The sequence below is a fragment of the Meleagris gallopavo genome, chromosome 1 (assembly GCF_905368555.1).
Source record: "Meleagris gallopavo chromosome 1, MGAL_WU_HG_1.1, whole genome shotgun sequence".
Classification (NCBI taxonomy): Eukaryota; Metazoa; Chordata; class Aves; order Galliformes; family Phasianidae; genus Meleagris; species Meleagris gallopavo.
Window position 1 is genome coordinate 9,101,417 of NC_139404.1, and position 27,872 is coordinate 9,129,288.

General features: G+C 35.3%; 1 protein-coding gene across 1 annotated transcript in view; it reads left to right on the forward strand.

Moving 5' to 3' along the window:
* SEMA3A (semaphorin 3A) overlaps positions 1–27,559 on the forward strand; it is a 172,475-nt gene extending 144,916 nt beyond the window's left edge. The window contains exons 12-17 of the mRNA XM_085216347.1: positions 2,795–2,886; positions 7,187–7,228; positions 12,450–12,607; positions 16,289–16,356; positions 21,782–21,924; positions 23,447–27,559. Of these exons, the coding sequence (XP_085072473.1) occupies positions 2,795–2,886; positions 7,187–7,228; positions 12,450–12,607; positions 16,289–16,356; positions 21,782–21,924; positions 23,447–23,902 (959 nt within the window). The 3' untranslated portion in view covers positions 23,903–27,559. The remainder of the gene's footprint in view (positions 1–2,794; positions 2,887–7,186; positions 7,229–12,449; positions 12,608–16,288; positions 16,357–21,781; positions 21,925–23,446) is intronic.
* Positions 27,560–27,872: the final 313 nt, after the last annotated feature.

Here is a 27,872-nt window from a genome sequence, read left to right on the forward strand (position 1 = left end):
GTGCAATTTCGTATTTGGTGACCTGAAACTATGGCAAAAACAGAGTTAAGCTCTCTGGGATATGGCTGGAATTTTTCTATGTAGGTCTCTCCCATCAGATTAGATACTTACATTCTTTGTATTTTTCCAATGCTTTGGCAGCAATCTACATTATTCCCACATGCTGCTGAACTTCAGCATGTTGACGAAATACTTTCATTTTATTTTTCTTTTCATTGAACAACTAATGATAATTGAACATAACATAATCAATAGTCATCCAGTATGGTCACATTTTCCTTTCCTGTGGGTGAAATCTTCAACCAAGCAGTTTCTTTCCCACCGTGATTGTACCAGTGTTTCACAAAGGAAATAAAATCATATCGGAATGCTTGAAATTATATCAGAAAAACAGGATTTAAGATATGCACTTAGTGCATATCCTGAGCGTCTGATGTGTGGGATCATTTGGCACAGTCAAGATATATCTGTCAGTAAAGCAAATTAATAAGAGTAAGCTTATCTTACTCAGCAGAGCCTATTGATCCTAAAGGAGAAGGTTGATTCCATTTGTGTGAAATTCTTTGAAACACTACTCTGTAAAACTTGATCAGGAACTGAGATAAAGCTCCACTTTGGTACCTGTGGCCTGACCAGAGTTGCTGTAGAGATTAACTTCGACCTCAGAGGATTTCTCTAGCATTAAGTGCCTTTAATTGTTGCAGAATCCACTTAAAACATAGACTTCTTTTTTGAAACAACAACTTATGTCTATTCAGTGCCAACTCAGGTCCACAACTTCAGCTGTGCTATTTTTTCAAAAATGAAACTATATTTCTGTAGTATGGAATTTGAAGGATTGCAACTGAGAACAGCCGTAACCCAACAGAGCATACAGCCATGATAAATTAGTACACTGCTATATGTATTAAAGCACAATTCTCTCTTTTACCCATACAATATATTTTCCTCAAAACCACAGCCATCAAATTATCAAGGTAATTAAGGAAATGAATGTATCCATAACATTACAAATGTAACTAACATTAAATTATCTGTTCTACATTAATCTGTTGTAGAAATGGTGCTTTAACATTCTGGTTTTGATGTTCATACTGCATTTCCTCTGTAGTCTTCTCACTGCTTCTTGAATTAAATATATTCAATTTGTGGCAGTAACCATAATGAAAACCACTTCCAAAACAACTTATCAAGTATCTCACTGGCTTAATTTGCACATTCAGCTGCCTAAATAGAAAATGTGGTTTTGTTTTTTTGTTTTTTTGGTTTTTTTTAGAACGAACCATTTGAGTTGTTTTTTTTTGTTGTTGTTGTTGTTTTTTTTTTTTTTGTTTTGTTTTGTTTTGTTTTCCTTTTAAAACAAGAACTATGAATTTATGATAAATGAATGAAAACAGAGATGGAGATACTTTGTGGGAAAAAAAATTAAATTCTGAAAATACAAAATTTCCCATGAAAAAGCTGAAATAGCAGAACTTTCTCATGAAAGTGGCTTTTAAGTTGCTCAACTTAAAAAAAAAAAAAAAAGCATTTTCATGCAATTTAATCTGCTTCAATTTTACCTGTATTTTTAATTTTAAGAACAGTGAGAAAACAATGAGTTATCATCTTTTTTCTTTAATCAAAAGTTTCAACAGATACACATATATGTATAAATTTGTGCTTTTATATCTCAATGCTTTTTTATTTTGAGAATGCTGATCTTTATACTTCTGTTATTTCTAGTATTTTATCAATTTTAAAATGCTTTATATTTTCCCAGAATTCATATTATCAAACATCCACAGAGATTATTCCTATATTTACACTGTATTACACTTTGCTGTTTAAAAAGAAAAGTCATACGCAGAGTTGTTTACATTTCAGTGAGTCTTCGGTGGTGTGTACCAACCTAGAAATGATCTTTTTTTTTTCCCTTGCAGATTCTGTTAGTAAAAACAAATTAATAAATCGCAGATGCAGAAGCAGTAAAACAGGGATGGCCCTAATTTGCAGTTTCACAAAACCAGAGGCTGTAGCTCTGAAACTTCAAGTCTTGGTCTTGTTCACGTTAATTGCAAAACCCCAAAAACTGTATTCCCAAAATGATGGATATAGTGTGAAACTACTGCCACACACCTTTTTCTGATATTAAAGATATAAGTTGGGTTGCTTTTTATTCCTTAGTGAAGACTAGTATCTAAGTCACAGAGAAATATAGATGCCTTAAGGAGCTTATACATCTTAGGTACTTTGTTTGACACAGGGATGATAGTATGTACTTAGGAGATCTAACATCTTCATCTGTCTAACAACATTTGTCCAGATGTTTTTATATCCGTACTAAGCCTTTTGACAGCATCTTCACATGCATTGTAAGAATGACAAACATACTTCAAAATGGACAATAAAACATTGCTGGGTGAATGTAGTGCTTTTCCTTCCTCAATTAAATGACTGAAACATCTGTCATTTTATACTGTCATTAATGTAGTATTTCAGTCCTGCCCATTTGGGGAGTGATAGAATACTGTTTGTCTTCTTGTTGCTTTTGTTGAATTTTGCTATTTAAAAAATTTGAATCAAATGCTCTATTGAAAATCAGTGTTTTTCCAGGGTATTTTAAATAGCAGTTGACATTTGAAAGCAAGTATGCAGTCGTATGTGGCTTAACAATCTTTATATGTGAAATAATTGCATACAAGAGATTCTGACTGCTCTGAAGTAGAAGTACGCTTCTTAAGCACCTGAAAACACCTTTTTTTTTTTTTTTCTTTTTCTCTTCTTTTTTTCCTTTTTTTTTTTCCTTTTCAAGATATTGGAACAGTTCTTAAAGTGGTTTCAATTCCTAAGGAGACTTGGCATGAATTAGAAGAAGTCTTGCTGGAAGAAATGACCGTCTTTCGGGTAAGTACAGCTAAATTTCAAGCGTCAGGTTGTAGATTTCTCAGTGGACAGCTGCAAACTGAATTTCTTGCAATCTAGCCAAGGAATAACCTGGCATAACCCTCTAATTAGCTTGTCACTTACAAACACAGATGCTAGTCAAAATAAACTTTGAAACTGTCAGTGCTAGCTGAAGATTAATGATAAAAAAGTGGTATTCCAGGCTCTTGTTTTGTGGCTGAAATACAAATTTGTATCTGTGAATCTAACAGACATTACATGCTGTAGATATATGTACAAGTTTGGCAATAACACCTGTCTCTTTTCTTCCACAGAGATACACAATAGAAGAATTGTATAGAAGCATAAAAACTCAATTTAGATAACCCACATAACATAACTGTAGGAAAATGCCTCAGGAAAAACACTGATCTTCACCATTATCTTATGTTTAATAATCTCAGAAACAAAGTGTTCATATTTTCAAAGGCAATTGAGAGCCTTATTTTCAGAGTTTCGCAGAAGACACTATAAACGCTCCCTAATTGTTAACACTTTTTTGTGAAAATAAGTCTCTTCCAGCTTTCTTGTCTGAGCTACTTAAAAAATACGGCATCATGCAGGCATTCCTGTAAGCTGAGGCCAAGTAAACCTTTCAAACACTTTGCAGACAGATCCCAGGGATGTCTTGTGTTTTGTACTCAACAACAAATCATTTACATTCCCTACATTATTCTTTTAGTCAGTGCTGTTTTATGTCACTTTTTAAAACGACCCAGGCTTTAGTGGGCTGATACCTGGCCAGGAGCACCAAGTTGGTCTGACAAGCATGAAGATGACATGTGTATGGTGGGTGAGCACCACATTGTGTGGTGTCACTGCAGATGTTCTGTCAAGGGCCATACTCAGAAGCAGCCACTATGTACTTATTATAATCAGTTGCCATCAGTTTATCTTTGACTTCTGAGCAGATACAACATGCCAAAAAAGAGCATATTGACATGTATGTGTTTTTTTTTTTTCCCCCATGATTTTACTTAACATGAGTCAGCAGTGTGCCCTTGCGGCTCGGAAGGCAAATGGTATCCTGGGCTCCATCAAAAGAGGGGTGGGCAGCAGGAACAGGGAGGTGATTGTCCCCCTCTACTCTGCTCTTGCGAAGCCCCATCTGGAGTACTGTGTCCAGGTCTGGAGCCCCCAGTACAAGAAACACAGGTAACTGTTGGAGAGGGTCCAGAGGAGAGCCATGAAGATGATCAGGGGGCTGGAGCACCTCCCCTATGAAGACAGGCTGAGGGAGCTGGGCTTGTTCAGCCTGAAGAAAAGAAGGCTGCGGGGTGACCTCAATTGCAGTCTTTCAGTACCTAAAGGAGCCTACAAACAGGAGGGAAATCAACTCTTTGAAAGGGTTGATAACAAGGGGAAATGGTTTTAAGCTGAGGGAGGGGAGATTTAGGTAGGATGTCAGGAGGAAATTCTTTACAGAGAGAGTGATGAGGTGGTAGTACAGGCTGCCCAGAGAGGTTGTGGATTCCCCGTCCCTGGAAGTGTTCAAGGCCAGATTGGATGGGGCCCTGGGCAGCCTGGTCTAGCATTAAATGTGGAGGTTGGTGGCCCTGCCTGTGGCAGGGGGGTTGGAGATTCGTGATCCTTGAGGTCCCTTCCAACCCTGGCCATTCTGTGATTCTGTGATATGTATATATACACATTATATTGGCCTTCATAGAATCATAGAATCATAGAATGGCCTGGGTTGAAAAGGACCACAGTGATCATCTACTTTCAACTCCCCTGCCATGGGTAGGGTAGCCAGCCACCAGAGCAGGCTGCCCAGAGTCACATCCAGCCTGGTCTTGAATGCCTCCAGAGATGGGGCATCCACAAACTCCTTGGGCAACCTGTTCCAGAGCTTCACCACCCTCTGTGTGAAAAACTTCCTCCTAATATCAAACCTAAATCTCCCTTGTCTCAGTTTAAAATCATTCCCCCTTGTCTTATCCCTATCCACCCTTGCAAACAGTCATTCCTCCTCCTGTTTATATACTCCTTTCAAATATTGGAAGGCTACAATGAGGTCTCCCTGGAGCCTTCTCTTCTTGAAGCTAAACAAGCCCAATTCCTTCAACCTTTCTTCATAGGAGAGGTGCTCCAGCCCTCTGATCATCTTAGTGGCCCTCCTTAGGACTCATTCAAAGAACTCTATATCCTTCCTGTACTGGGGGCCCCAGGCCTAGATGCAGTACTCCAGATGGGGCCTCACAAGAGCCAAGTAGAGGGGGATGATGACCTTCCTCTCCCTGCTGGCCACTCCTCTTTTAATGCAGCTCAGAATATAGGTGATCTTTCAGGCTGCAAAAGCACACTGCTGGCTCATGTCCAGCTTGTACCAACCTTACACAAACACCATTGTGTTGAGTCCTGAAAGGATGGGTATCTCTGTTTCTAAGATTGGGTTTTCCTGAGGGCAAATTTTTTTTTCTTCCTTCCTCCCTTCCTCTCTTCCTTCCTTCCTTCTTCCCTTCCATCCTTCCTTTCCCTCTTTCTCTCTTTCTGTTTTTCTGTCTTTCTCTCTTTCTTTTCTAAATGCCAACTACGAACAGATAATGAGACAAGTAATTTGTGGCTCCCAGCTTTTTTGTTTCTTGTACATGTAAAAGTCATTACATTAATGCAAGGTAATTTGGCAATTGTTGATAATGTATGAGTCTCTTCCCTAAATCAAGTAGAAGTGCCAAGTTAAAGGAGATTAAAGAAATAAAAAAGTGAAAGAAAGGAGATAAATGGAATGAAGGTTTTATTTCAGACAGTCTTTACAGAAATGCTATGGATAATGGCAGTGTCAGATTTGTTATTTTACTTTATGTATGTATTTATTCACTACATAAAAAGATTTTTGTTTTCTGATTTTCTTGAAAGCTCATTTTTATCATTTGGCATACATTTAAGCCTTAAAGAGATCATTAACATACTTTGGTGCAGTAAACAGAATTTGTGTGCATGAGATATGTATCTTTCAATAGGGAATTTGCAATTGATTTTAAATATATTTTAACCAAATTTAAGTTTTCTTTAGTTGCAAAAGAGTCTATGTGCATCAAAAAGAATGTATTTAATTACTTACATTGCAATTTGTTGAATACAATGCTTTTCATTTATAACTCCACCAAACCTAGTCTTCTGTATCTGTTACATTGATAACAAATTCCTCTTTTAACTCCTTTGTGCAATATTTCTCTGAACAGCTGAACAAGCAAACCCATGAGTTCAATTTTCATACAAAAGTTACACTTAATTGATGCTTTCTAATGTAGGTTCTGTTAACCAATTTGAAAGGCAGGCTCACATGTTTAACATCCACCAACCCATATCAAATTCTCTCAGGATAAGCAAGTTAAAAGCTACACAAGTGTGAGAGCTTAGTGAGAATGTTATTAATTTACATAATGAAAAGCATGATATACCAATAATAAATCTTTAGATGAAATAATATTCATATAGCACTGACTTGAAGTCATAGAGCACCAAATGATGTTACTTTTACTCCCAGGAATAAATTCATACAAGCAGCCAGGCATAAAACATAGAAATAACATACTTTTAAGCAGATCTAAATATACTTTCTGTGTTAAGTACGTGTTACAGTCTCTTATTTAAGAAAGTAGATATTGGTTTGACATCTGACTAATACAGGTGACTATAATTAAGAGTAGATGCAGCTAAGAGTGGAGTAATAATAGGTATTTGAACACTAAAAAAACCTCTGGCCTATTTTTGCTCTGAATCCTGCAAATATCAGTAACTCGTTTTGTATGAGAATAGTGCAGCGCAGTTAACAATATTAGGCTTGTGATTATGGCTTGATCTTACAAATAAGAGTTTGCAGGAAAGTTTTTTCCTCCTTTGTGTGGTTAAAGGACATTGTAAATTTCAGTATTACAATCTACATGTTTTGATACATACGTTATTATTTTCATATTTTCTGAGACATTCTTTAAATAAGCTTAAGCTTTAAGAGCAGAATGTAGTTTCAAAATGAGAAATAAGTAATCACTTTAAGAGTTTGGAGACTGTAAGAATCATATGAAATGATACTTCTACAAGTACAAATACAAAGATGTATGTGGACATGTATATTCTAATTCACTTATAAGTAGAAAATATACCACTGCAAAAGACAACAAGAAAACCATTACTAAGAAGCACCACTAATAATTACAGCTTTTCTAAGTTACGCAAATAGTGTTCTGGCAGAATTTATGTATTTAAATAAATATTTTATACTTTAAATCTTTTTTTTTCTTTTCTTTTTTTTTTCTCTTAGGAACCCACTGTTATTTCAGCAATGAAGATTTCCACAAAACAGGTACTGTATCCACAAACTTTAAATCACTTTTAAATATTTATTGGTCTCTGTCTTTTAGACAGTAACTTGGCAGTCAGTGGAGATACACATTAGTTACAGTAGCAGCACCCCTTCCCTTTACATAAACAGCAATATTTTCTCAGAAGAATGTAACACATAAATCCAATAGGAAAAACCTAGCTTGTGTTGCCTACTGGTAAGGTGTCAACTAAACAAACTAACCTTCTGTCTGGAGGCTCTCAAGAAAAAATTGCACATTACTGAATTTTCTTATGACTGAAAATCTTCTAAAAGAGTGGGTAAGCTTGGTACCTTGCTTTAATGGGGCTAGTGTCTACTGTCTGTACTATTAGTAGCAAATTCTACCAACTCCAGTGCTATAAATAAAGATTCAGTTCATGTGACAGGTCCCTGGCTCTGGATAGGCATGGAAGTAGTATTGGAATAAAGTATCACTAGAAAAATAATTACCAGAGCCACTAGAAAAGAGATTGAGGAATATGAATAAGCACAGGATAAGCAGTAGGATGAATAGCATGCAGAATGGCTTCCCTGTGAGGAGACACTAAGTAAATGAAGGCTTTTCAGTCTGTAAAATGGTGCAGTCTACAAATAGGCAGAGACATAATGCAAAGGACTATATAATACAATATGGCAAAATCATGAGATGCCTGGCTTCTGTTCTCCCCAGAGGCTAATTAGCTATATAAAATAAGCAAAAGAAGATACATATCAAAAGAACATACTCTGAGGAACTGATCATAGCATACAGTTTTGCAGATATTCAGTGGCTGAAAAAAGGGATTAGAATCATGGATGAGAGAGTGTACCAGGCAGCACTGAGGATAACCGTGCTGCTTCTACTTCAGGAAGCCCTTAAGATATTTTTTGTTGCAGACTAGGACACTCTAGTCTACTTAAGCTAGATGTATATCACTTCCATTCAAAACAAACAAATAAACAAATGAAGAAATATTCTGTAATAATCCACTACAGCAATTTGTTCACACTCATTAATTTTACATTAATGTCAATGTCAGTATTAAAGAGATTTGGTAATACATTTCAATTGGATGCTTTAATAGTTGTATGTATTCTAAATAAGATTTAATTAACTCATTTACCTGTCTTTCTACATTACTTAACAGAGCCCAGTATTCTGTTTGAATTGCTGCCTATTTGACTCAGAATATGCTGTATATAGGAAAGTTGTCTGAATACATTCATGTATTTGACAGAAAACATTTTGTTTGGGGCCATTTTTCTAACATCGTTTATCAACTAGAACAGCAAAAATGGCTGGACAGAAAAAAAAAAAAAAAAAAAAGAGTACTATTGAATACTGAAATATCTGAAAACAAACCTGTCAGGTTGTATATATACATGCGTATGTTCACTCCATACCAAAATGGTCTGCTTTGGATTATTTGTATAAGTACATTCCCTTCAAGCAGCCTATCCTGTCTGATAATAGGACTTGCATTTTAGTGCAGTCGCTTCTTCAAAGCATCCTTAGTTATTCAGGAGAGATTATGATTTTTCCCTAGTCTTTTGAAAACAAATGTACACTACTAAAATTTTCTAAGTCTAAAAAAGAATGCAAAACACAGGATAAACAGGCAAAGTTAAGCTCAGGAAAAGTCAACCAGCCACAGGCTAAAAATGACAGCATGAAAAGCTTTTGGCACTGTCTCTATGTATCAAATAAGTATTTGGCAACACGTTTTCATTTTATATTTTTTATTTCAAAATACTGTAGTTTTACTATTCAAACACTTTACTCATTTTGTTTCAATTAGCAGGGTGTTTTTCATATAAATGGCACAATAATTCTGTGCAGCACAGAAAGCAGGAGTATAAAATGTAAACAGTGGAACTAGCATGTCCTACCGAATACTTTCAAAAATATCACTTTATTTTCTTCACTAACAAATCATGAAGTTTCTTCTTATTTTTGAATATGTTACTACACTAGATGTTCAAAGCTACCTCTTTTGCTATCATGTCAAAATTATATATTACAAGAGAACCTTCTTCCTAATAACCAAATCCTTCAAGTTCGTCAGGAGAATTTAGTTGAAGATTTAAATGATATAAAGCTCTAAGGCTTCCATGCCTCTGTAAGTAAGTATAAATTCTGATCCTTGAGAAGGAGTGACTTTCAGCAATTTTGATATAGGCCTTCTCAGGTCTGCTGTCTTTAATTAACTAGAATTATATTTACATTTTTTCACTGAAATTTTTTCACTACGTATTCCTCCTGAGTACATACATGTAGCATTATTACTTGAATGACTTATGCAGTTACTTGTAGACACAGACTTTGAGAAGACAGCATCCTCTAGTACTCTACAGCCTCTTCAATTCACAGTTCTGTGAGAGCCAGGCCTCCAGCAAGCCCCTGGCTGCACTTGGCCTTGAGTCTGTCCAGGAGGACTTCATAGTTTTTCGTTACATTAAAAAAACAACAACGTGGCTGTAGGGAGCATATGGAAAGGGCCAGTTGATGATGTTTCTATCATTTAAACAATTTCCTGAACTCCTCCGCATTAGATAGTTATATTTCAAGACATAAAACAAAATCCAGAAGTATTTGAGCATCCTGTTCTCTAAAGTTTTTTTTGTTTTTGTTTCTGTTTTTTAAATTCTGCTTAAGTTCTTCATTTTAAACATTCACATTTTTCATCTCTTACTAATTTTTGATTTGTTAACTGCAGATGGAGAAATTCTCAGCTCCATCTTTCTTCTAACACTAGGGAAGAATAGCATTTTGGGCAGCACAGTGGGGTGGAGAGATTACTGGATTGCTTAAAATATTAATCTCTTCAAGTTTTCTGGAACTATGATATTTCTTCAAGGATTTTCAGAGGGATACTTTCTTTTTAGTCTTTTTGTTTTTTGGCTTTGTTATTTTTTTATTTTTCTCTAGTTAGATCTGATAATCAACTGATTTATTAAATTAAAAACCTCTTGCGAGAGACTCCTTACCCAAAAGGCAGTTTGTCTATATATGGCAAAGTAAGGTCAGACCACTGATACAAATCATTCTATCGCGACTTTCCAAATTTTATACTGCCTGAATTTATATATTATTTTGTCCAGAATAATGATCACCAGCTGGAATCTAAAACTGATGAGAAGAAGAGCAAACTGGGCAGAACCTGCAGGCTGTGCAGCACCTGAAACATAGGTTATAGTTCAGTGACTGAACTTTGTGAACTTACCTAAAAGAAATAGATTCTTTAAGTAACCCTATTTTGACTTCTCTCTCTTTTTTTTTTTTCCCTATGCATTTTTTGTCCTCAAATTCTAAAGACATTTATTAGAAATCAGGGATGTATTTTGGCAAAATGAAATTAGTTACAGAGATATGTAGGAAACTATTACACCATACTTCTTTATTTTCCCAAATACATTCTGCAGGTTCATTGGTTCATTTTTATATTGGCTGCAACACATGTTGCTACACACACACGTGCACATGTATATATTAATGCCCCAATTACATAGGACTCAGATCAATACCATCTGGACATTTAAGATGCTTAACTGAAGCTTTAATTTGACCTATGCTGCCTTTATAATCAGTAAAGAGAAAAAGCATCCCTTGAGAAATATTTAGGTCACCTGAGATTTGAATTGCTGCTCTTTTTACTACAGAATGTACCCCTAAGCTTGGAACTTCATTAAGTAGCTTAAGTTAGGCAGAATCAGCCCATGTCCGTTGCCTGTCATCTACTTGTCAACGATACAACTTTAGCAGGGGACTGTTATGTACACTGAAGGCTTTGTGAGGAGCTCTGTGTGGTCAGAGATTGTTGCCCAGAAGAATGTGGTTTTACAGCCCAGCCTAAGGCACTGTAATAGATGGAAGCTGCTTAGATAGGTCTTAATTTTCTATTTATCAGAGCATTCCTTTTCTTTTGGGTACTTTACTTGTCATATTTTCCTTTAGAAATTATTGAAGTTTGTGTGAAGTCATGGGATGTTTGTGTTATAACTAAAATGTCTGTAAAAACTGCCAAGCTGCTGTCTTTCAAAGAAACTAAAACAACACCTTTTTGGAGCACTTTTGTGTTTTCTTTCTCCTGTTATCCAGTGCACATCCTTTTCAGCAGATAGTTAACTTCAGCCACCTTCCATTCCAGGATTCTGTAGAAGTGCAAAGGATGAAGAATTTTGATAAAATTTCTTGAAAGCCTATTTTTCACACCAACCTCATGTTTTCTAAGATTGAAAAATGAGTACAAATATTCAGTTTCATAGTGTGTCTGCTCAGAGTAAGACCTCTAAAAAAAAAAAAGCCATTTAATTTTTATAAATCTATTTATTTTATTTTCCCCTAGTTTACTATCTCTGAGTGAATTATATTTGCTTACTACACTCATACTTGTTTTCTTTGCAAATTAGCCCTAAGCTGAAATATCTCCCTTTGGAATTTCACATAGGATCAATAGTTCAAGTTTCCTCTTGTCTCTCTTGGGACCGACTTCCCTAATGGACCACCTGAATTTGAGATCAGAGAGGAAAATGACAAGTTATACTATTATGATGCCATAAAAGCTGTACTTCATTTTGTTTGCATCTCTTTTTTTCTTCACGATTCTTCTCTACTTTTGAACTCCATCTTCCGGTCACGCTGTTCCTTATCCAAAATAAAGTATGTCTTCTTCCTTCATTAAATATATGTTTCGATTGGAGTATATAATCTGCAGAAAAGACTATGAAACTTCAGAATTATCAGACATGCAAGTATGGCAACTATTGCAAGCTTAAACATCTCCCTGTCTGTCTGAAATCATTTCCTTTAGACCCACCCAAACAAATCCAAGTCATATATAAGAAACTGAAGTTAAAGTTGTTTTCCTTTTTATTTAAAGTCACAATTGTATTCTCCACTGTTTTATGTCAGTGATTGTAGCATTGTGCCAATGTGGGGATCTGAATATAAAGAAAAAAATGAAAAGAAGAATTTTTCTTTTCTCTTTTCTCAGAGAAACAACTGAGAACTTCATACCAAAATGAAAGTTGTTCTTGTTTCATTTTTTACTCAGAAGACATTTTTATTCTCATTCATTTAGTGTATATCAGGGTCATGATTCCTTATTGCATTTCTAATGGCCCTAACATATTAATTTATAATATATATTTTAGACTTTCCTAGCAAAACAAAAACAAACAAACAAAAATATTTTATTTTACTTTTTCACTTTTGTAACAGCAACAGCTCTACATTGGCTCAGCCACCGGAGTCTCGCAGCTTCCTTTACACCGCTGTGATATCTATGGAAAAGCATGTGCCGAGTGTTGTCTTGCAAGAGACCCTTACTGCGCCTGGGATGGTTCATCTTGCTCACGTTACTTTCCTACTGCTAAGAGGTAGGGACAGTTTCAGATGTCTACATGGTTTACTATTTGTTTTTACTGATGATCTAAATGTGACCAGAGGGCTTTGGAGATTTTTCCTGGGATGGTTAGCTGGAGCCCATTCTTTTCCAAAGAAAACATAATTGTGGGAGCTACAGTCAATATGAAGCCTTGGTGGATTTAGAGGGAGCACTGCTACTTCTTGGAGCAGATTTAAAAGTTATTGAAAACAAAACAAAAGAGAACAGGAAAACAGAGAAGAATAGTTTGTGAAATGGATTCATAATTTTTTATTTGATAATAAGCAGGAAGACATAAATTTTTTTTCATATGCATTGATGAGTGCTTAAATGCTCTCAGATAAGAACCACTGCTATTTTACTATCACTCTGCATTGGTGTTGAAGGTTTTGCAATGCAAAGATTAAGAGAAATTGCAGAAAATGCAATTAAAAATACCTTTTAAATAAGAATTTGCAAGTCTTATTGCTTGATCTGAAATTTAAAATCATATTTTCTTTTCTTCCCTTTGTATATAAAATTCTTTTTCTTCAAGCATACAAATTAGTTACTGAACTGCTGTTAGATATTGAAGAAGAAATTAGGAATAACTGAAGTGATAAATGCTTTCAAATAAGAATAAGCATTGCTGTGATATCAAGATTCTTGTGATAGATTGGCTAAAAAGCATGTAAATGTGTTAACATTGAAGCAAATATGCCAAATAACTTATATTTATGAAGAAACAAGGAGCACAAGGATTTATATGCAAAATGGTCCTTTCTCTTAAAATTAAGGTTTATAAATATGTGATTGGGAATTTCAAGACTCCAAATTCCAGGTTTGGATCGGATGTTTTAGGCAGTGGTGGTAGGGAGTGGGAAGTAGCATTTGGTTCAGGTTTTCAGATGGAGGGCTTAAAGTTTCACTTCAGTGAAATTGTAGTTCACTACAATGCAACCTAAACAACTACTGATGACAAAAGAAAAAGCTAATGAGATGCACATCAGATTCTTTTTTTTTTTTTTTTTTTTGCAACAGGAAGGAGTCAATCTGAGTTTTTCTGATATTCCTTAGAATTAAAAAGGAGAATCTTAAGCCAAAAGCAGAACAGTCAAGTTTTCTCAGCTGCAGGGGCTAGTTTCTAATTTGTGGTGGGAGGACAGCAGTAGTAGTAGAGAAGAAAAGAGAGAGACAAGAATATTTTCAAGGGGAGTCTGAGAAATCAAACTGATCTGAAAGTTTGGAGGACAGAATTCGGTGTGGTTTAGTACTGCCTTTCAGTTGAGAGAGATGTTAGTAAGGAATCTCTTCTCTGTTACCTCCCAGTTAGTTCTATCCCTGAACCTCATGCTTCCTTCACATACCCTATCATCTGTCCTTCTTCCTAGCCTGTCTCAAAACTCACAGATCATATCATCCTGTTGTTCATCTTACACTGAAAAAAAAAGAAAGAAAACAGAGCTCTTCATCTTTCCTTATCCCTTTCTCAAATACCTTAATTATCACTCTGAGCTCATGTTTGCCATCAAAGGTAAGGGGACAGAGACCTCTTCATACTGGGATTAAGGGGCAGGGTTACTGCCTAAACCAGCTGTAGGAAAACTTTGTGATGCAGAAGTTACAATTCCTCAAGTCACTGCAAAAGAAAAGTTCTTTGAGGCTGGGATCCTGACACTGTCTTTAGAAGGAGCCACTGTCCCCTGCAACTTTCTGTGCTGGTAGGGGAGAGGATCTGCTGTTTACTGGGTACTTCTTGTACCCACTGCCTCAATCCAGCTGAGAATGTATCTGTGACATTGCGGGAAACAGCTTAAATGTCAGCATCTTCCAAATAATGGATCTCTAATTTCTGGCTCCTGAAATATTGGGAAAGCTGAGTCCTCAATCATTTGCACAGATGCTTTGCTAACAGTGCTTTTTATTCTTTCCTTTTTTAAAAAGGGGAGCATTTATGAACCATGATTTTACTTTACTTTTATTTGTATATTTAAGAAGTCTAAATGGCAATTCACAGCTCCTGTGGTATGACCACTTAACTCTGCCTCATGGAGAGGTGTTCTGGTTCATATTTCATAAATCATGTTGATACAGTGGTGATATATGTGACACTTTCCTGAGATTCTAACTAAACATCACATCCAAATTCCATTGACAGTGATATGAGTCTTTCTGCAGATTTTTTTTCCTACAAACAGTATGCTACAACTGTGCTGCCTTTCCAAATTAAGAATGGAATAAAAAAACTTGTACAGTTCCTTATGTCTTGGGGGTATTTTTATTGTTGAGTAATGACTAAGAAAAAGACAGTATCTGAAATTAGCATCAGTGCATTTTTTTAATCATATGTCAATCAACAGAAGTTTCCTTCTTATTGAAGTGTCCTAAGATGCCCTGATTCGCTAGAAGCATTCTTTGTAGTTTTTATTCAGAACGATATCAGGAATGCACATTCTGTATTTTTTTATAACCGTTGCCACACTTCTTATAAATTTCAGCTTTAACATTTCAATAGTTTTCTGTAGAAGAAAAGAAATGATCTAAAATCTTTCAGCCAGGAGGAGTCAGCTGTGCAGTTGATGGTGCCTCTGTGAAAGCCCTCAGTACGAACTGATGCTGAGCTCCTAAAGGCCAGAGAGAGAACAGAAGAGAGATGGTCTCTGTGCTGCACAACAATGGCTTTTTAAAAATGTGGGCTGTTGTCACAAGGGAGTGACCAACAGTGCTTTTTACAAGGCTACTTGACTTTTGCATATCCGTTGCTGGATCCCATAATCTGAAATCACAGCATTGTTCGGCAACTTAATCCTCTTTGTTCTCCTCTAATTTTGCAAGCCCTTAGGCTTTCTCTGATTCCCAGACTAAAAAGATTGCACTTGAAACACATCTTTGTTTGCCTTATTCTTCTTTCCTTTTCAAGAACTCTTTTCTGTGGCTCAGTTGAATTTTGTGTAACAGCTATTTAAATAAAAATAAGAACAGACAAAGAGAGAGCAACTAATGCAAAATTAAATTGTATTTAAAAGCTTTTCCTGTGAAGTACAAAATTTTAAGCACAGATGAGTTTATTTGCAGAAAGAACAAATGGAAATCAAATGGGAGACACACTTAAACATCATTTTTAATTCTTACTGTGAAGTGTTTTATTCAGTTTATATTAAAGACAATGCCATTTGCAACACATACTGAAAAGGATGTATCAGCAGTGTTTTGGTGAGGTGTGTGGTGGCTGAGATGTTCTACTTAATTTAGTTTAAACTCTGTAGAAAATACAGCAATTTGGCATTCTAAATAACACCACAATACTTGAAGTATTCTTTGTTTGCAGAAAAGCTAACAGATTCTTCATGCTTTTAAAGCATGCTGAGCTGTGCTGTTTATGCTTTGATACCTTAGCAGTCCCTGTATCTGTGAGTCATCATGAATTTTTCTCTGATAAACATCACTAACAAAGTTAAAATAAACTTCCTAGTCTCCATACAAAAGGCATGTATTTACCAGTTGCAGAATACGTATAAAGATTGATGGTGCAAACTATGATAATAAATAGAATATAGTAGGAATATGATTTCCTTCATACTATTGTTTAGATGCATTTGTAATCGATTTACTGTACATATATTCCATTTGTTGGCAAAAATGAATGCTGGCAATTGGGAAGGTTGCTAACAGTTTTCAAAATCAATATTTGCAGACGTACTAGGCGACAAGACATCCGAAACGGAGATCCTCTCACTCACTGCTCAGACCTGCAGCATCATGGTGAGTTATGGATATGGCTTACAAATTTAGCATGCGGAGAGTAGGAAGTGCACAAATGGTTTGTTGGTGAAATTGTCTTGAATTTTTAGAACAGACGAATATAGAGGGATACATTGCTATCTTATTTACTGCCACTGCAATGGCCTGAAGCAGAAAATAAATAATATATATATTTTTTTCCTCAGTTAACCAATTCAATCATTTTATTTTATCTTCTTCGTGTGTTATAATATCACACTCTTGGGCTAGGCGTATTATGTCAGAAAAAAAAACACATTGCCTTCAGAACATCAAGAACTATGAGAATGTTACTTCATATCATTTGAATGTGATGAAATCCAGGCACAAATATTAACCACATTTGCTAAATATGAAATGACCTTTATTATAGGTGCCACACAAACAACCCTTATTATCAGGATGCTCATCGCAATAGGCCTGCCCTTTGTGCCTTCAGTATGAGTTTTCTTTGTCATCTTTTGCTTTTGTTGGTCATTTAATTTTCATATATAGCCTGTATCTTCCCTTCTTGAATATCTTTCTGATAAACTTTCCTTGGTTACCAAAGTTGCCAAAATCTTCAAAAGTTATTGACTAAGAAAATGAAAAATGTCCATTTTGCCTTATATGTAGAGAATAATTGGGCAACACTTCCCTCTGCTGGAAAAAACGATAACTCATCTTTCTGTTATTTCTGTAGTAATAGCCAATCCACTGATGGATTTCTGGGATAAGTAAAACAGAGGTGGCTGACTCTGGAGATATCTCAGAATCCTGATGTTCTTGAAGTCCTTTTAACAGCAACAATGATTAATAGCCTGTGTTTGTACTTTTGTGTCAGCTATAGAATCACAGAAGCACAGAATCATGGAATGAACAGGGTTGAAAGGGACCTCAAGGATCATGAATCTCTAACCCCCCTGGTACAGGAGGGCCACCAACCTCCACATTTAATACTAGATGAGGCTGCCAGCCTGGCCTTGAACACCTCTAGGGACGGGGCATCCACAACCTCTCTGGGCAGCCTGTTCCAGCACCTCACCATTCTCTCTGTAAAGAACTGCCCCCTGACATCCAACCTAGATCTTCCCTCCCTCAACTTAAAACCATTTCCCCTTGTCCTGCTGTTATCTACCCTTTCAGAGAGTTGACTCCCCTCCAGTTTGTAGGCTCCCTTTAGGTACTGAAAGGCTGCAGTGAGGTGATATAATACACTACCAATATGTTTCATTAATATTTTTCTTTATATTTTTCTTACACTTTTCTTTATATTTCTTTAATTATTTGCAAAGTATAGCTAAACGTAATGCAGCTTTTCTTTTTACTTCATAAAACTCAGGCCAAGCTACTCATAGAGAAGAGCTTGGAATAGTGCATGAATGGACTGTGATCAATATGTGATTTGAAAACTCATGAATGCACAACCAATTTCATTTGGCTTTGTAGAAAGCCAATAGAAAGTTTACAATTTTTCAGTTGTGTGAAATCTAGATATACATTCACAGTGTGGGTGAGACAATATCGCTATCAGTGGTGAGATGTCATTCTCAGTTCCCTGAAATGAAATTGCACCAGGCACTACATGTGGATTTTATTTGTGGAAGCAACATGTCTTAGACACTACCTTCAACTTTTCCTGTCTCCATCATAAAAACTATTCACGATGAGGTAGACAATCAAAAGTCCAGAGTTTTTTTTTTTCTTTAATGTTCTCTTCCTCTTGCTAGCTGTGTGTTATATAACCTTAGGTCTGTTCCTTATCTTTAGGCATTAAAAAAAAAAAAAAAAAAAAAAATTTCAAAGCATTTTGGTTTTTTTATACCTTCCCTTAGTAAACATATTTGTCTGATATCTTCTGTCCAAATCAAAGAGAATCAACTGGGAAATTTTTAATGACAAAAATCATGACAACTCAGGGTTAGGAAAAAGCTATTCTATGCTATGGCTGACCACAAGGAGATTTAATGCAGCCTTGTTAAAATAGGCAAAGCAATGAAGAACGAGATATCACTTGAATATTGTACTTAATGGTGAAATGAAGATGAACTGATAGAAAAAAACAGTAAAAAATAAACCTGAGGAACTACAGTTCCAAGTCCTAAACTTTAAGGATTTATTGTCAAAATACTTAACACAATGCTTTAGATTATTATAGAATTAAAATTTCTTTATATTATTCCTAAGTTTTATATCTATATATTTTTTTCCTATATTTATTTGACATTTTCCTATGGAAATGTGCACCATGCATTATACAGAGAGCTACATGCCCCATAAACTCACTTTGCCAACTTATACTACCTTTTTTTTCTTGGCTATGACTAGTATTTTACTGGACAACACATGTAGAATTGGATTTTCTATAGCCAAGAACCAACTCCAGTTTCTTTATACATTCTTCTGCAGTAACTGTCAGTTGTTTTCCCATGCAAACCTAGAGAAATAAGAAAAAAGAACAATCTTTTAATGTTTATCTTACTTACAAATACATTGCAGAAATTTATCTAGGCTTCAGTCTGAAACAGCAATGCCTTTAATAGTGCTTAGTTTGCTCTGACAGTTGTCCTTTTGTGCAAATGCGTAATAAATAGAAAAGTACAGAAAGACTACACAGCAACAACAGAGGAAGCTGAGGATCCTTGTCTGCACAGGTGTTTGTGCTTGAATTTAAAAGCTTGATTCCTTTGTTCTAGCCAAGGAACAAATTAATTTCAATCATGCAGTAGTAATGCTATCAATAATTTATTAAGTTTGTTATTGTTGTCATTGGTTATGTTGGTTTTTTTGAACACTTTGTAAATGGAGAGGAATCTTAGATGAGTTATCCCAGAGGGAGCTCAAGGAATCACTTTCAATTTCTTTATACAGTCAGGTGCATTTATCTGCAAAGTAATCTTGGTAAACTTAGCCTTTCATACTTCTATTGTTATGTCAGAAATTATGCATTTATCAGGGTAGTAAACTGATATTACTGTTGGGTTCATTTGGGGAACTACAGCTCTCAGACAGGATTTTGGGTTTAATTTTATAACCAACTTTGTGACTTCTGCAGTTCTACAGTTTTCCAATTCTTCCTGCTGCTCTTCCAAACTTCTCAGACTTTCATTTTACTTCCTACTCTTTCTCCCTCACTCCCAAAGCTGTTCTCTGATCCTGTGATTATGCCCTCTTTCTGTTTTCCTTTCTTACACTCCACATGTTCAATGTTACATGAACTCTGTAATCATTTCTGGACCTACCTTCTGCTCCCTTAAATCATAGAATTGGAATTTGAAGGATATCTTGAATCCTTCTTGCCTCATTGCATGACTATCATACTGCATTTTCTACAGCTGCAAACAAATTTAACTTCCATGGCTGGAATGCAATGGACCCGATCCACAAAGAATTTTTGAGTGGTCAGAGCACTCACCTTCAAGCTAACTTCCACAAAAGCTATGACTAGCTTCTTAGATACTAAGGATATTCTAGGTATCTAATTTTTTCCTGAAGAAACACATTTACATACTTAAAATTACACTATTGCTCATCTACAGTAGGATCCTTGCCAAAGAAAGGATCCTAGGCTAAATAAATTTCCTATTGGTTGTCCCGTGTGCTTCAGCCCTGCATGTGCTCTTGTGGACCCCAGTTTAGATAACAGATTGCTTCTTCTTGTCTGTTTGAGGGCTCTTGGCTTTCTTCTTACCCATGTGAATTCTGTTCCTAAATCAGAGAACCTAATTTGAATCAAAAGAGGCAGGACACTTAGATCATGCTCTTGAATCTATACCCATGAGTTCATATTTAATCATTTCCATTTGCAGTCTTTATCCTATCACTTCTAGTTATATCAGTTAATCTCTTAATATTTTTCCACTTCCTCTATTTTGCTGGCACAAATTTGCTCATGCTTCATCTCAGATCTTTCCACTGTATATTCAGCTACGGTCCCTTCCAGCTGTCTTGCCCTTTCCTTGCTGCTTTACTTTCTAATTCATTTCCCACTGCTTGCCATCTTCCTGGTTTGAGACTGCACTGACATTCTTAAAAGGTGTGTGATTTCTGAGAAATGTCAGTAAAACATTGCTTCAGTTGCTTGTTTATTGTACCTCATTTACTTGCTGGAAAGGTTCACAATCCAACGGAGGAAATAAAGCTAACTCATCCCCTATTTGTTTAGTGTTTATAGGCCATTTGTTGTTTCCTTACTGAGAAATGGATAAGCAGCAGTTAGTTTTCTGTCCCCCATCCCTCCTCCTATCCTCTATCCAGGATGCAAGTCATAATGGAAAGACGTTTAATTACTGTGTCAACATAAACCAGGAGCAAGATTTTATTTTTACCTTACAGCCCATGTTTGCTAAACGTGACCAGTATGATAAAGGCACAGTGAAGGCAAACACACCTTGACAATGGACTTTTTTGAGAGGATTTTAATTAGACATCATTTTCCTGTTATGTTAAATTGCATCGAAGGAAGTTGCTTGAAGATTTCCAGTACTGCAGATCAAAAATGAGAAATTCAAATAATGACAAAGAGACAGAAACCCCTTAAGATCAACACAGTGTAAAATAGTTTACCAACTCCTTCCTCCCCATTTACTCTGTAGGATAACTGTACTGTTGCCACTTAAGTTCATAACAGCTTTTTAAAGAACTAGGTGGAGAGCTGAAATACGATGCCTTACAGTCTCTGTGGTATTGGAGAAGAATCAAATATCATATAAGTCCTATAGCTATGTGATATTTCCAGCAAGTTGATGAATATCTTGAAACATTGTTACAAAAGGAAGTAATTTGTTTAACTCTCTTTTTCCTCTCCCATAACGTCTGGTTTATTAACCTCATTACATTTCCATAAATTAAATCAGTATGAGAGGAAATGATTAATTGAAAATTGTTTCCTCAAAAACATTGTTCCTGGTCATTAACAACTTCAGCAATCTATAGTGCCATATAATCTAAACACATTATAGTACTTTTAAATAGTCTAATGTTTTATTACAATCATAGAGCCCAGGAGACATCATTACGGGCATTCTGCAACTACACCCTGAGTTTTCTCACTGCTTACAATTGGCTATTAAAAAATCCTATCACGTCCTAGATATCTTTCTTGATGAATAATAACAAAGTTTGAACAAAATTTCATAATGAAATTAACTTCATATATTGAGATGTTAGTAGACACACTCACACACACACACACACGCACACACACACGAAAGCCAACTATCAGAGATTGTTACACAGATAAAGATAATGATGGAGATTTTCCAACAGCATGCTGATATGAGAAAGTTTGTCTTTTAAAGTTTTTTTTTATAATGAAAACTTTAAGGGAGCCCAATTTGTAAACAAATGAATTTATTTTATAATTAAGACTTCTTTTCTCTTTCTTGATCATTGCCAATTTATTTATTTATTTATTTTTCCTTTACAGATAACCCAAGTGGTCAGACCCTGGAGGAAAAGATTATTTATGGAGTAGAGAATAGCAGCACTTTTCTTGAGTGCAGTCCAAAATCTCAACGTGCCATAGTCTACTGGCAATTCCAGAAGCAAAATGATGACCACAAAGTTGAGGTATAGGAGAAAAAATTAAGAGATGTAACTTGTCTTTTACATGAAGATATACTTGAATCTCAGCCCTTCCCAGAATAATTCCTATCTATATTTCAGTTTGAAGAAGTTTTCCTGGAATCTTTTAAAGCCTCCTAGGAGATCTACAGACTTAGATTAGAAAATGTTCATACACTATCCCTAGTCACATTCCCTGAAAAACACACTGTTTTTCATTCAAATATTTCAGATTTACTCATGTTTCCTTTCACAGATGATCCATGCTAACATGCCATGTTGAATTTTAAATATTGCAAAGACCTGAAAACCAATTCTGGAAGAAAAAACAAACAAACAAACAAACAAAAGCACCACTCTAATTACTAATTATTCTGTTTGACTTTGTGAAAGGTAGTTTAACAGGAGCATTTTCTGTGCACTACTTGCTCTAAAACTGAACTACAGGTAATACGGAGTCAGAAAGAGGAATTGGGAAATGTAGCCAACTCAAGGGAATGAAAACTTGTACACCTTTTTCATCAAAAGCAATATTCATAGATGCAAAAATACGGACTTTCTCTGCTTGCATTACACAAGGATGATAATTTATTTTCCTCCTTCTCTTGTCACCAGCATTCTTACATTATTACTCACCCAGGTTCTCAAGTCGTCTTAGTGTCAAGCTAGGTCACTCATGTCTTAAGAGAATAATCTACTCTGGTATGAAGAGAAATCAAGTTAGGAAACAAAAGCTTGTGTTGCATTACAGTTTTTGGAAATATACACAGACTATACTCTTTTCTAAAACATCTACTAACTACTTAGTTAAATAAAAAGATTTATATACTTTTGCTTAATACTTTATTTGCATGAATAGAAAATCATCTAGAATTTATTCTTTGTGGAGACAGCAGCTAATAGGTTTCATGCCTTTTTTATTTATAACTCCACATGGATTCATAAAAAGAGGTTATACTCCTAGATGTCAATTCATTCAGAAATATACAATATTTTGGAAAGCTGCTTGTTGAATATTCAACATTAGAGATTTAATCCTTACTGTTCCTTTGTAAATTCTCCACTTATCCAGAATCCCTTTCCATTAATAAGTTGTGAGGAGCAATAGAATGAGAGGTGATCTTTCCCACATATATATTTGTGCTTAAGTAAAATATAATGGTAAATGTGGCCTATATAATTAAGTCAAAGGAATCCATGCGGGATCTGCTGATTATGGGTTTGCATTTTCTCTAACTAACAACTCCATCTAGCAGAAATGCTATTGAAATTTATTGAGTAGCAACTGGGACAAATGAGTGAATTCTTCATACTCTATGCTTTTTTTTCCAACACATGAATAGTTTGTCCAGGGTATTGTATCCTACAACTACAGACTAAAAAGGTTTCTATTCTTGTGCCTTTGGGTCTTTTTTAGCCAAGTTTTAGAAGGTGAAAGGAACAATACTGAGAAACTAGTATGATTAGAGGATAACTTTGGAGATACATGAAGGATAACTGTTGAAATTGCCATATTTTTCTGATACAGATAAAAGTGGATGATCGAATGATCCGGACAGAACAGGGCCTATTGCTAAGAAGTCTTCAACGGAGAGACTCTGGTATTTATTTTTGTCATGCTGTGGAGCATGGCTTCATGCAAACTTTGCTCAAAGTGACCCTGGAAGTAATTGATACTGACCATTTGGAAGAGTTGCTCCATAAGGAAGAAGATGGTGATGCCTCCAAGACGAAGGATGCTACCAATAGCATGACTCCCAGTCAAAAGATCTGGTATAGAGACTTCATGCAGTTAATCAATCACCCTAATCTCAACACAATGGATGAGTTCTGTGAGCAGGTTTGGAAAAGAGACCGCAAGCAGCGCCGGCAAAGGCCTGCCAATGCGCAGGTGAACACGAATAAGTGGAAGCACCTACAGGAGAATAAAAAAGGTAGGAACAGGAGGACCCATGAATTTGAGAGGGCACCACGGAGTGTCTGAGCTACATTACCTCTAGGAACCTCATCTAAGTAGAAACTTGTATAGACAGATAACTGGAAAAAAAAAATGCAATATACATGAACTTTTTCATGGCATTAAGTGGATGTTTACAAGAGTTGAAAGCTCAAACAATTTCCACCAGGTTTAAATAAAATATATTTCTAACTTTCCTAGTAAGTCCTTCGTCTCCACTCTGATTCTAAGAACAGATGGACCAGAGTTTCAAGGATGAACTCTCAGCCGGACATAGCTTACTGCTCAAAAAGTTCTACAAGAGTTCAGCAGTCAGGTTTTGCTTTCTCTGTTGCCTGAGATATAAATGAAATGTTGTATTTCATGCTGACATCTTAAAGAAAAACAAAACCCACTTTTCATCATCAGCACCACCATTCCTAAACTATGTATAAAACTGCATGAACTCATCAAGCTGATGAATGTCTAAACACGTGATTGGACACAAGGATTTGTTCTTGTTTTGTCTACCAGTTCTCCTGTTTATGAATACTAGAAGAGGAAAAACAATGCTGAATGAGATTGTGGAAATCTGAACAACATAAGCCATTCATCATCTGGAAGAACAAAAAACTGTGGAGTACACTGGCCTACTACTGATGACTTCTTTCAGCTTTGATTTAAAGATGTATTTTATTAAAACTATAATTTAAATATACCATGAAAAATATGCAGCAAACATTAGCTCTTTTCTAAAATAGTTTAGCCTCTTTGTCTTAGAAATATTGTACTTCCTAATTATTACTATAGGGGGGAAAAAAAAAAAAAAGACAACTTCCAATTATGAGCTACTTTACTCTTTTGTTTGGAAAACTTTTCAGGGGAACTGGTCACAATGCAGTTAATCTCCTCCCCACTATTCTAGTAATCTTTATGACATGTAACTTCAAAGCAATTTAAAAACTAAGCTATTTTAACATGAAAGTCACTGTGTAGCATGGAAGTCTTCTACATTCTTTTCTACAAGTACGGTGTTTGAATTGACTCAACTTGTATAATACCTTGCTGTAGACTGAACCAATGAAGAGGAGAGCATTGATTTTCAGTTGTATATTTTTTTAATTAAATAATTAAAAAAAAAAGGTAAATAGCATTAAAATACCCCTTACTAATTACACACTTGCTTTTTTGGTTAGTAAATATTGTGAATGCTAATATTTAAATGATGTGGCTAATAGACTGTCATATATCCTTGAACAAACTTTACATTTAGTTTAAAGTGTATGGTTCCCAATTCAGTGGTAGAAAATGTGTCCACACTACTGATTCCCAGTGTTAGATTCTTTCTGTGGGCCAGATCACCCAAAGCAAAGAACTAGACCAAATGCATCCAAATGCTCTAGGCCATAACCTCAAAGCCAGCTCTCTGTTTTAAAATCTAGGGGACTGTTTTATCTGGGAGTGATGTCTGCCGCAGTAGTAAATTGGTGCAGTTCAGCTTAACACTATTTTATACTAACAGATAATTTGGTCCTGCACTTCTGTCTTATTCTGTATACAGGAGAGAAACAGAGTAAAACGGACAGTGCACTTGCACCATAAGTTTAGGGATACAAATAGTGGATTTATTCACCTCAGCACAGATGTGCCTTTGGTCTCCAGTTCTATGTTGTCCAGTTCTTATGAGGTCATCTTCCTCCAGCCTCCTGTATTTTATCTTGATAGAGTCAGTAAATGGTATAATTTCAAGTAATGTCATTGTGGGGAAAGTTACTAGAACAAAATCCATAGTTTGCTAAAGTAGCTTTTATATAAAAGTGTGTCTGTATTGATGACTGATATGTTTTGCTGTTATTCACTCTAGATTATTTAATTTATCAATCACAACACTACTAGCCTTATCATAAACAGTATAACACAACTGCTGTGAAAGCAGCTCTCACAATATGTCCCAGTCCCCTTGTCTCTCACTATTTAAAGTATCCTTCTGATTAGTGAAAACTTAGCTTCTTGCTTTCATAACAATCTGGTTTTAAGTAAAGATCTGATCACTTCAGTCTCCTTTGAAAGTTTTTACCATTTAATTCTTTACGAAAAAAAAATCATTGAATTGAGCAAGACAGGACTGTGAGGCCATGGAAAGTGTTTGGGAATTTAGTTTAGAAGTAACTTTAAATCTCTCCTACATTTACTTTGACTCCAGTGATAATTTATTTTCACTCCTGTGAACAATAACATGGTGTATGGCTATTGTGTACCACTGAGTCTTTAGAATACTCGTTGTTACAAAAGGAAAGTTTTAAAATTAGCCTCAAGAGAACTCAGTGGAAAAATGCAGGTTGATTTCAAGACTTAATTCTTAATGACATTGTGATCTAACTTTTTTTTCTGTACCGTACTCATTTTTATAGTAACTTACTGTCAAAATATCTATCAAATCCATATGAATTTCTTCCACCATTCCTTAAGAAAAAAAAAAAATAAATAAAAAAGCAGATTAAGTTAAGCCTGGATTCTTAGATGTGTTTTTCTGTATAGAAAAAAACAACAAGAAAATGTCATTAATAGGAACAAAATTGCAAAAGGTCTGATGTTTTTACCATGACCTGGCAATTTAATTGGATAATAGATATCATCAGATGTCTTACTAACCTTGGTCCACTCCTCACTGACGTGAGTAGTTATCTTGTCTTTGTATTCACTCATATAAATAAGAGGGTGGATAATTAAACAGCAGTGGAAATGGTTGATTTTCTTGTTTATTATGTCCAAATTAAAACATTTAATGAAATGAACTTTCTTCCAAAGATCATAGGCCTTAATAAATTCATGGATAGAAATATGCCCTACAGCTTCATTAAAGCTGATACCCCTATTTCTGTCATTATTTTTTAATGCATCATGAGGATTAAAAATAAAGGTAAAATCAGTGTTTCTGTAAATCATCAGTAAAACCCACTAAACCTATAGAGTTAAGAAAAAGTAAGAAGTTGTGTTTATGTGGGAGAGAAATAAATTATTTCATTTATAACCATAAAACTTGAGGATTTTTTTCCAAGATATATTTCGGAAAGTAACATCAAATCTGATTTGTCTACATTTTGCACTTGCATGATCACTGAAGACAGGAATTTGTTCAATGACTCCTAAAAACTGTATGATTAAGTTTAGTTATAACATCAAACTGAGAAAATGTGCATCTTTGCAGAACAGAACTAAATCTTCATGTCCCACTAAAGTCACAATGTAAAAATAAATTAAATTAAATGCATGTGAATGCGCATTTACTGATCCTTTTTATGTATTATTTAGTGAATATCAATGGTATGTGTTTAATAGTTCGATTTTTGCTACCTACACATTAGCCAAAAGAGGTGTAAATATTTTTGACTAGGTAAGGAGGTACAGTGTAAAGTACTGTTATCTAGAGGTACTCCATTTCAGTGTGTTCAGCATAATACTAAAATGCAAGATTTTGCCACACAGCTGATAAGATGGTTTATTTACTATATCAGTGCCAAAATAATGTGCTTATTCTTTAAGCACATTCCTCACTGCATAGTAAATAATTCTGCTTCAGTATCTATCACTTCAATTCAGATGGGAACTAGAAAACTGGAGAGAAAAAAAATGTAATTAAACTGCTGCTGTAAATTATTTCTTTTAGCATGTATTCAGTTGTTAAATAAACATTTCTTCCAAATATTTGAAGTTCACTGTCTTGACTGTATACACAGAAATGTGCCCTGTAACCTCTGTGAGCATGTGGAGTGCACTGTTGCCAATATAACGCTATCAATGTATATAAGTTCTGTGTAGTAGCCCAGAAAGACTGCTATTTTTATTAATGGTGTTTATTGTTTATTTTTGAAGAGTACAAAGTAGTAATGTCTAAAATGAAAACTTCAACATTATTTTTAGTCTATCTTTTGGCACAATCCCATGGACTTGTGCAGGTAAAGTTGCACATGTCCACATCACTTTACTCTGCCCATGAACAAAACTATCAACCTGACTG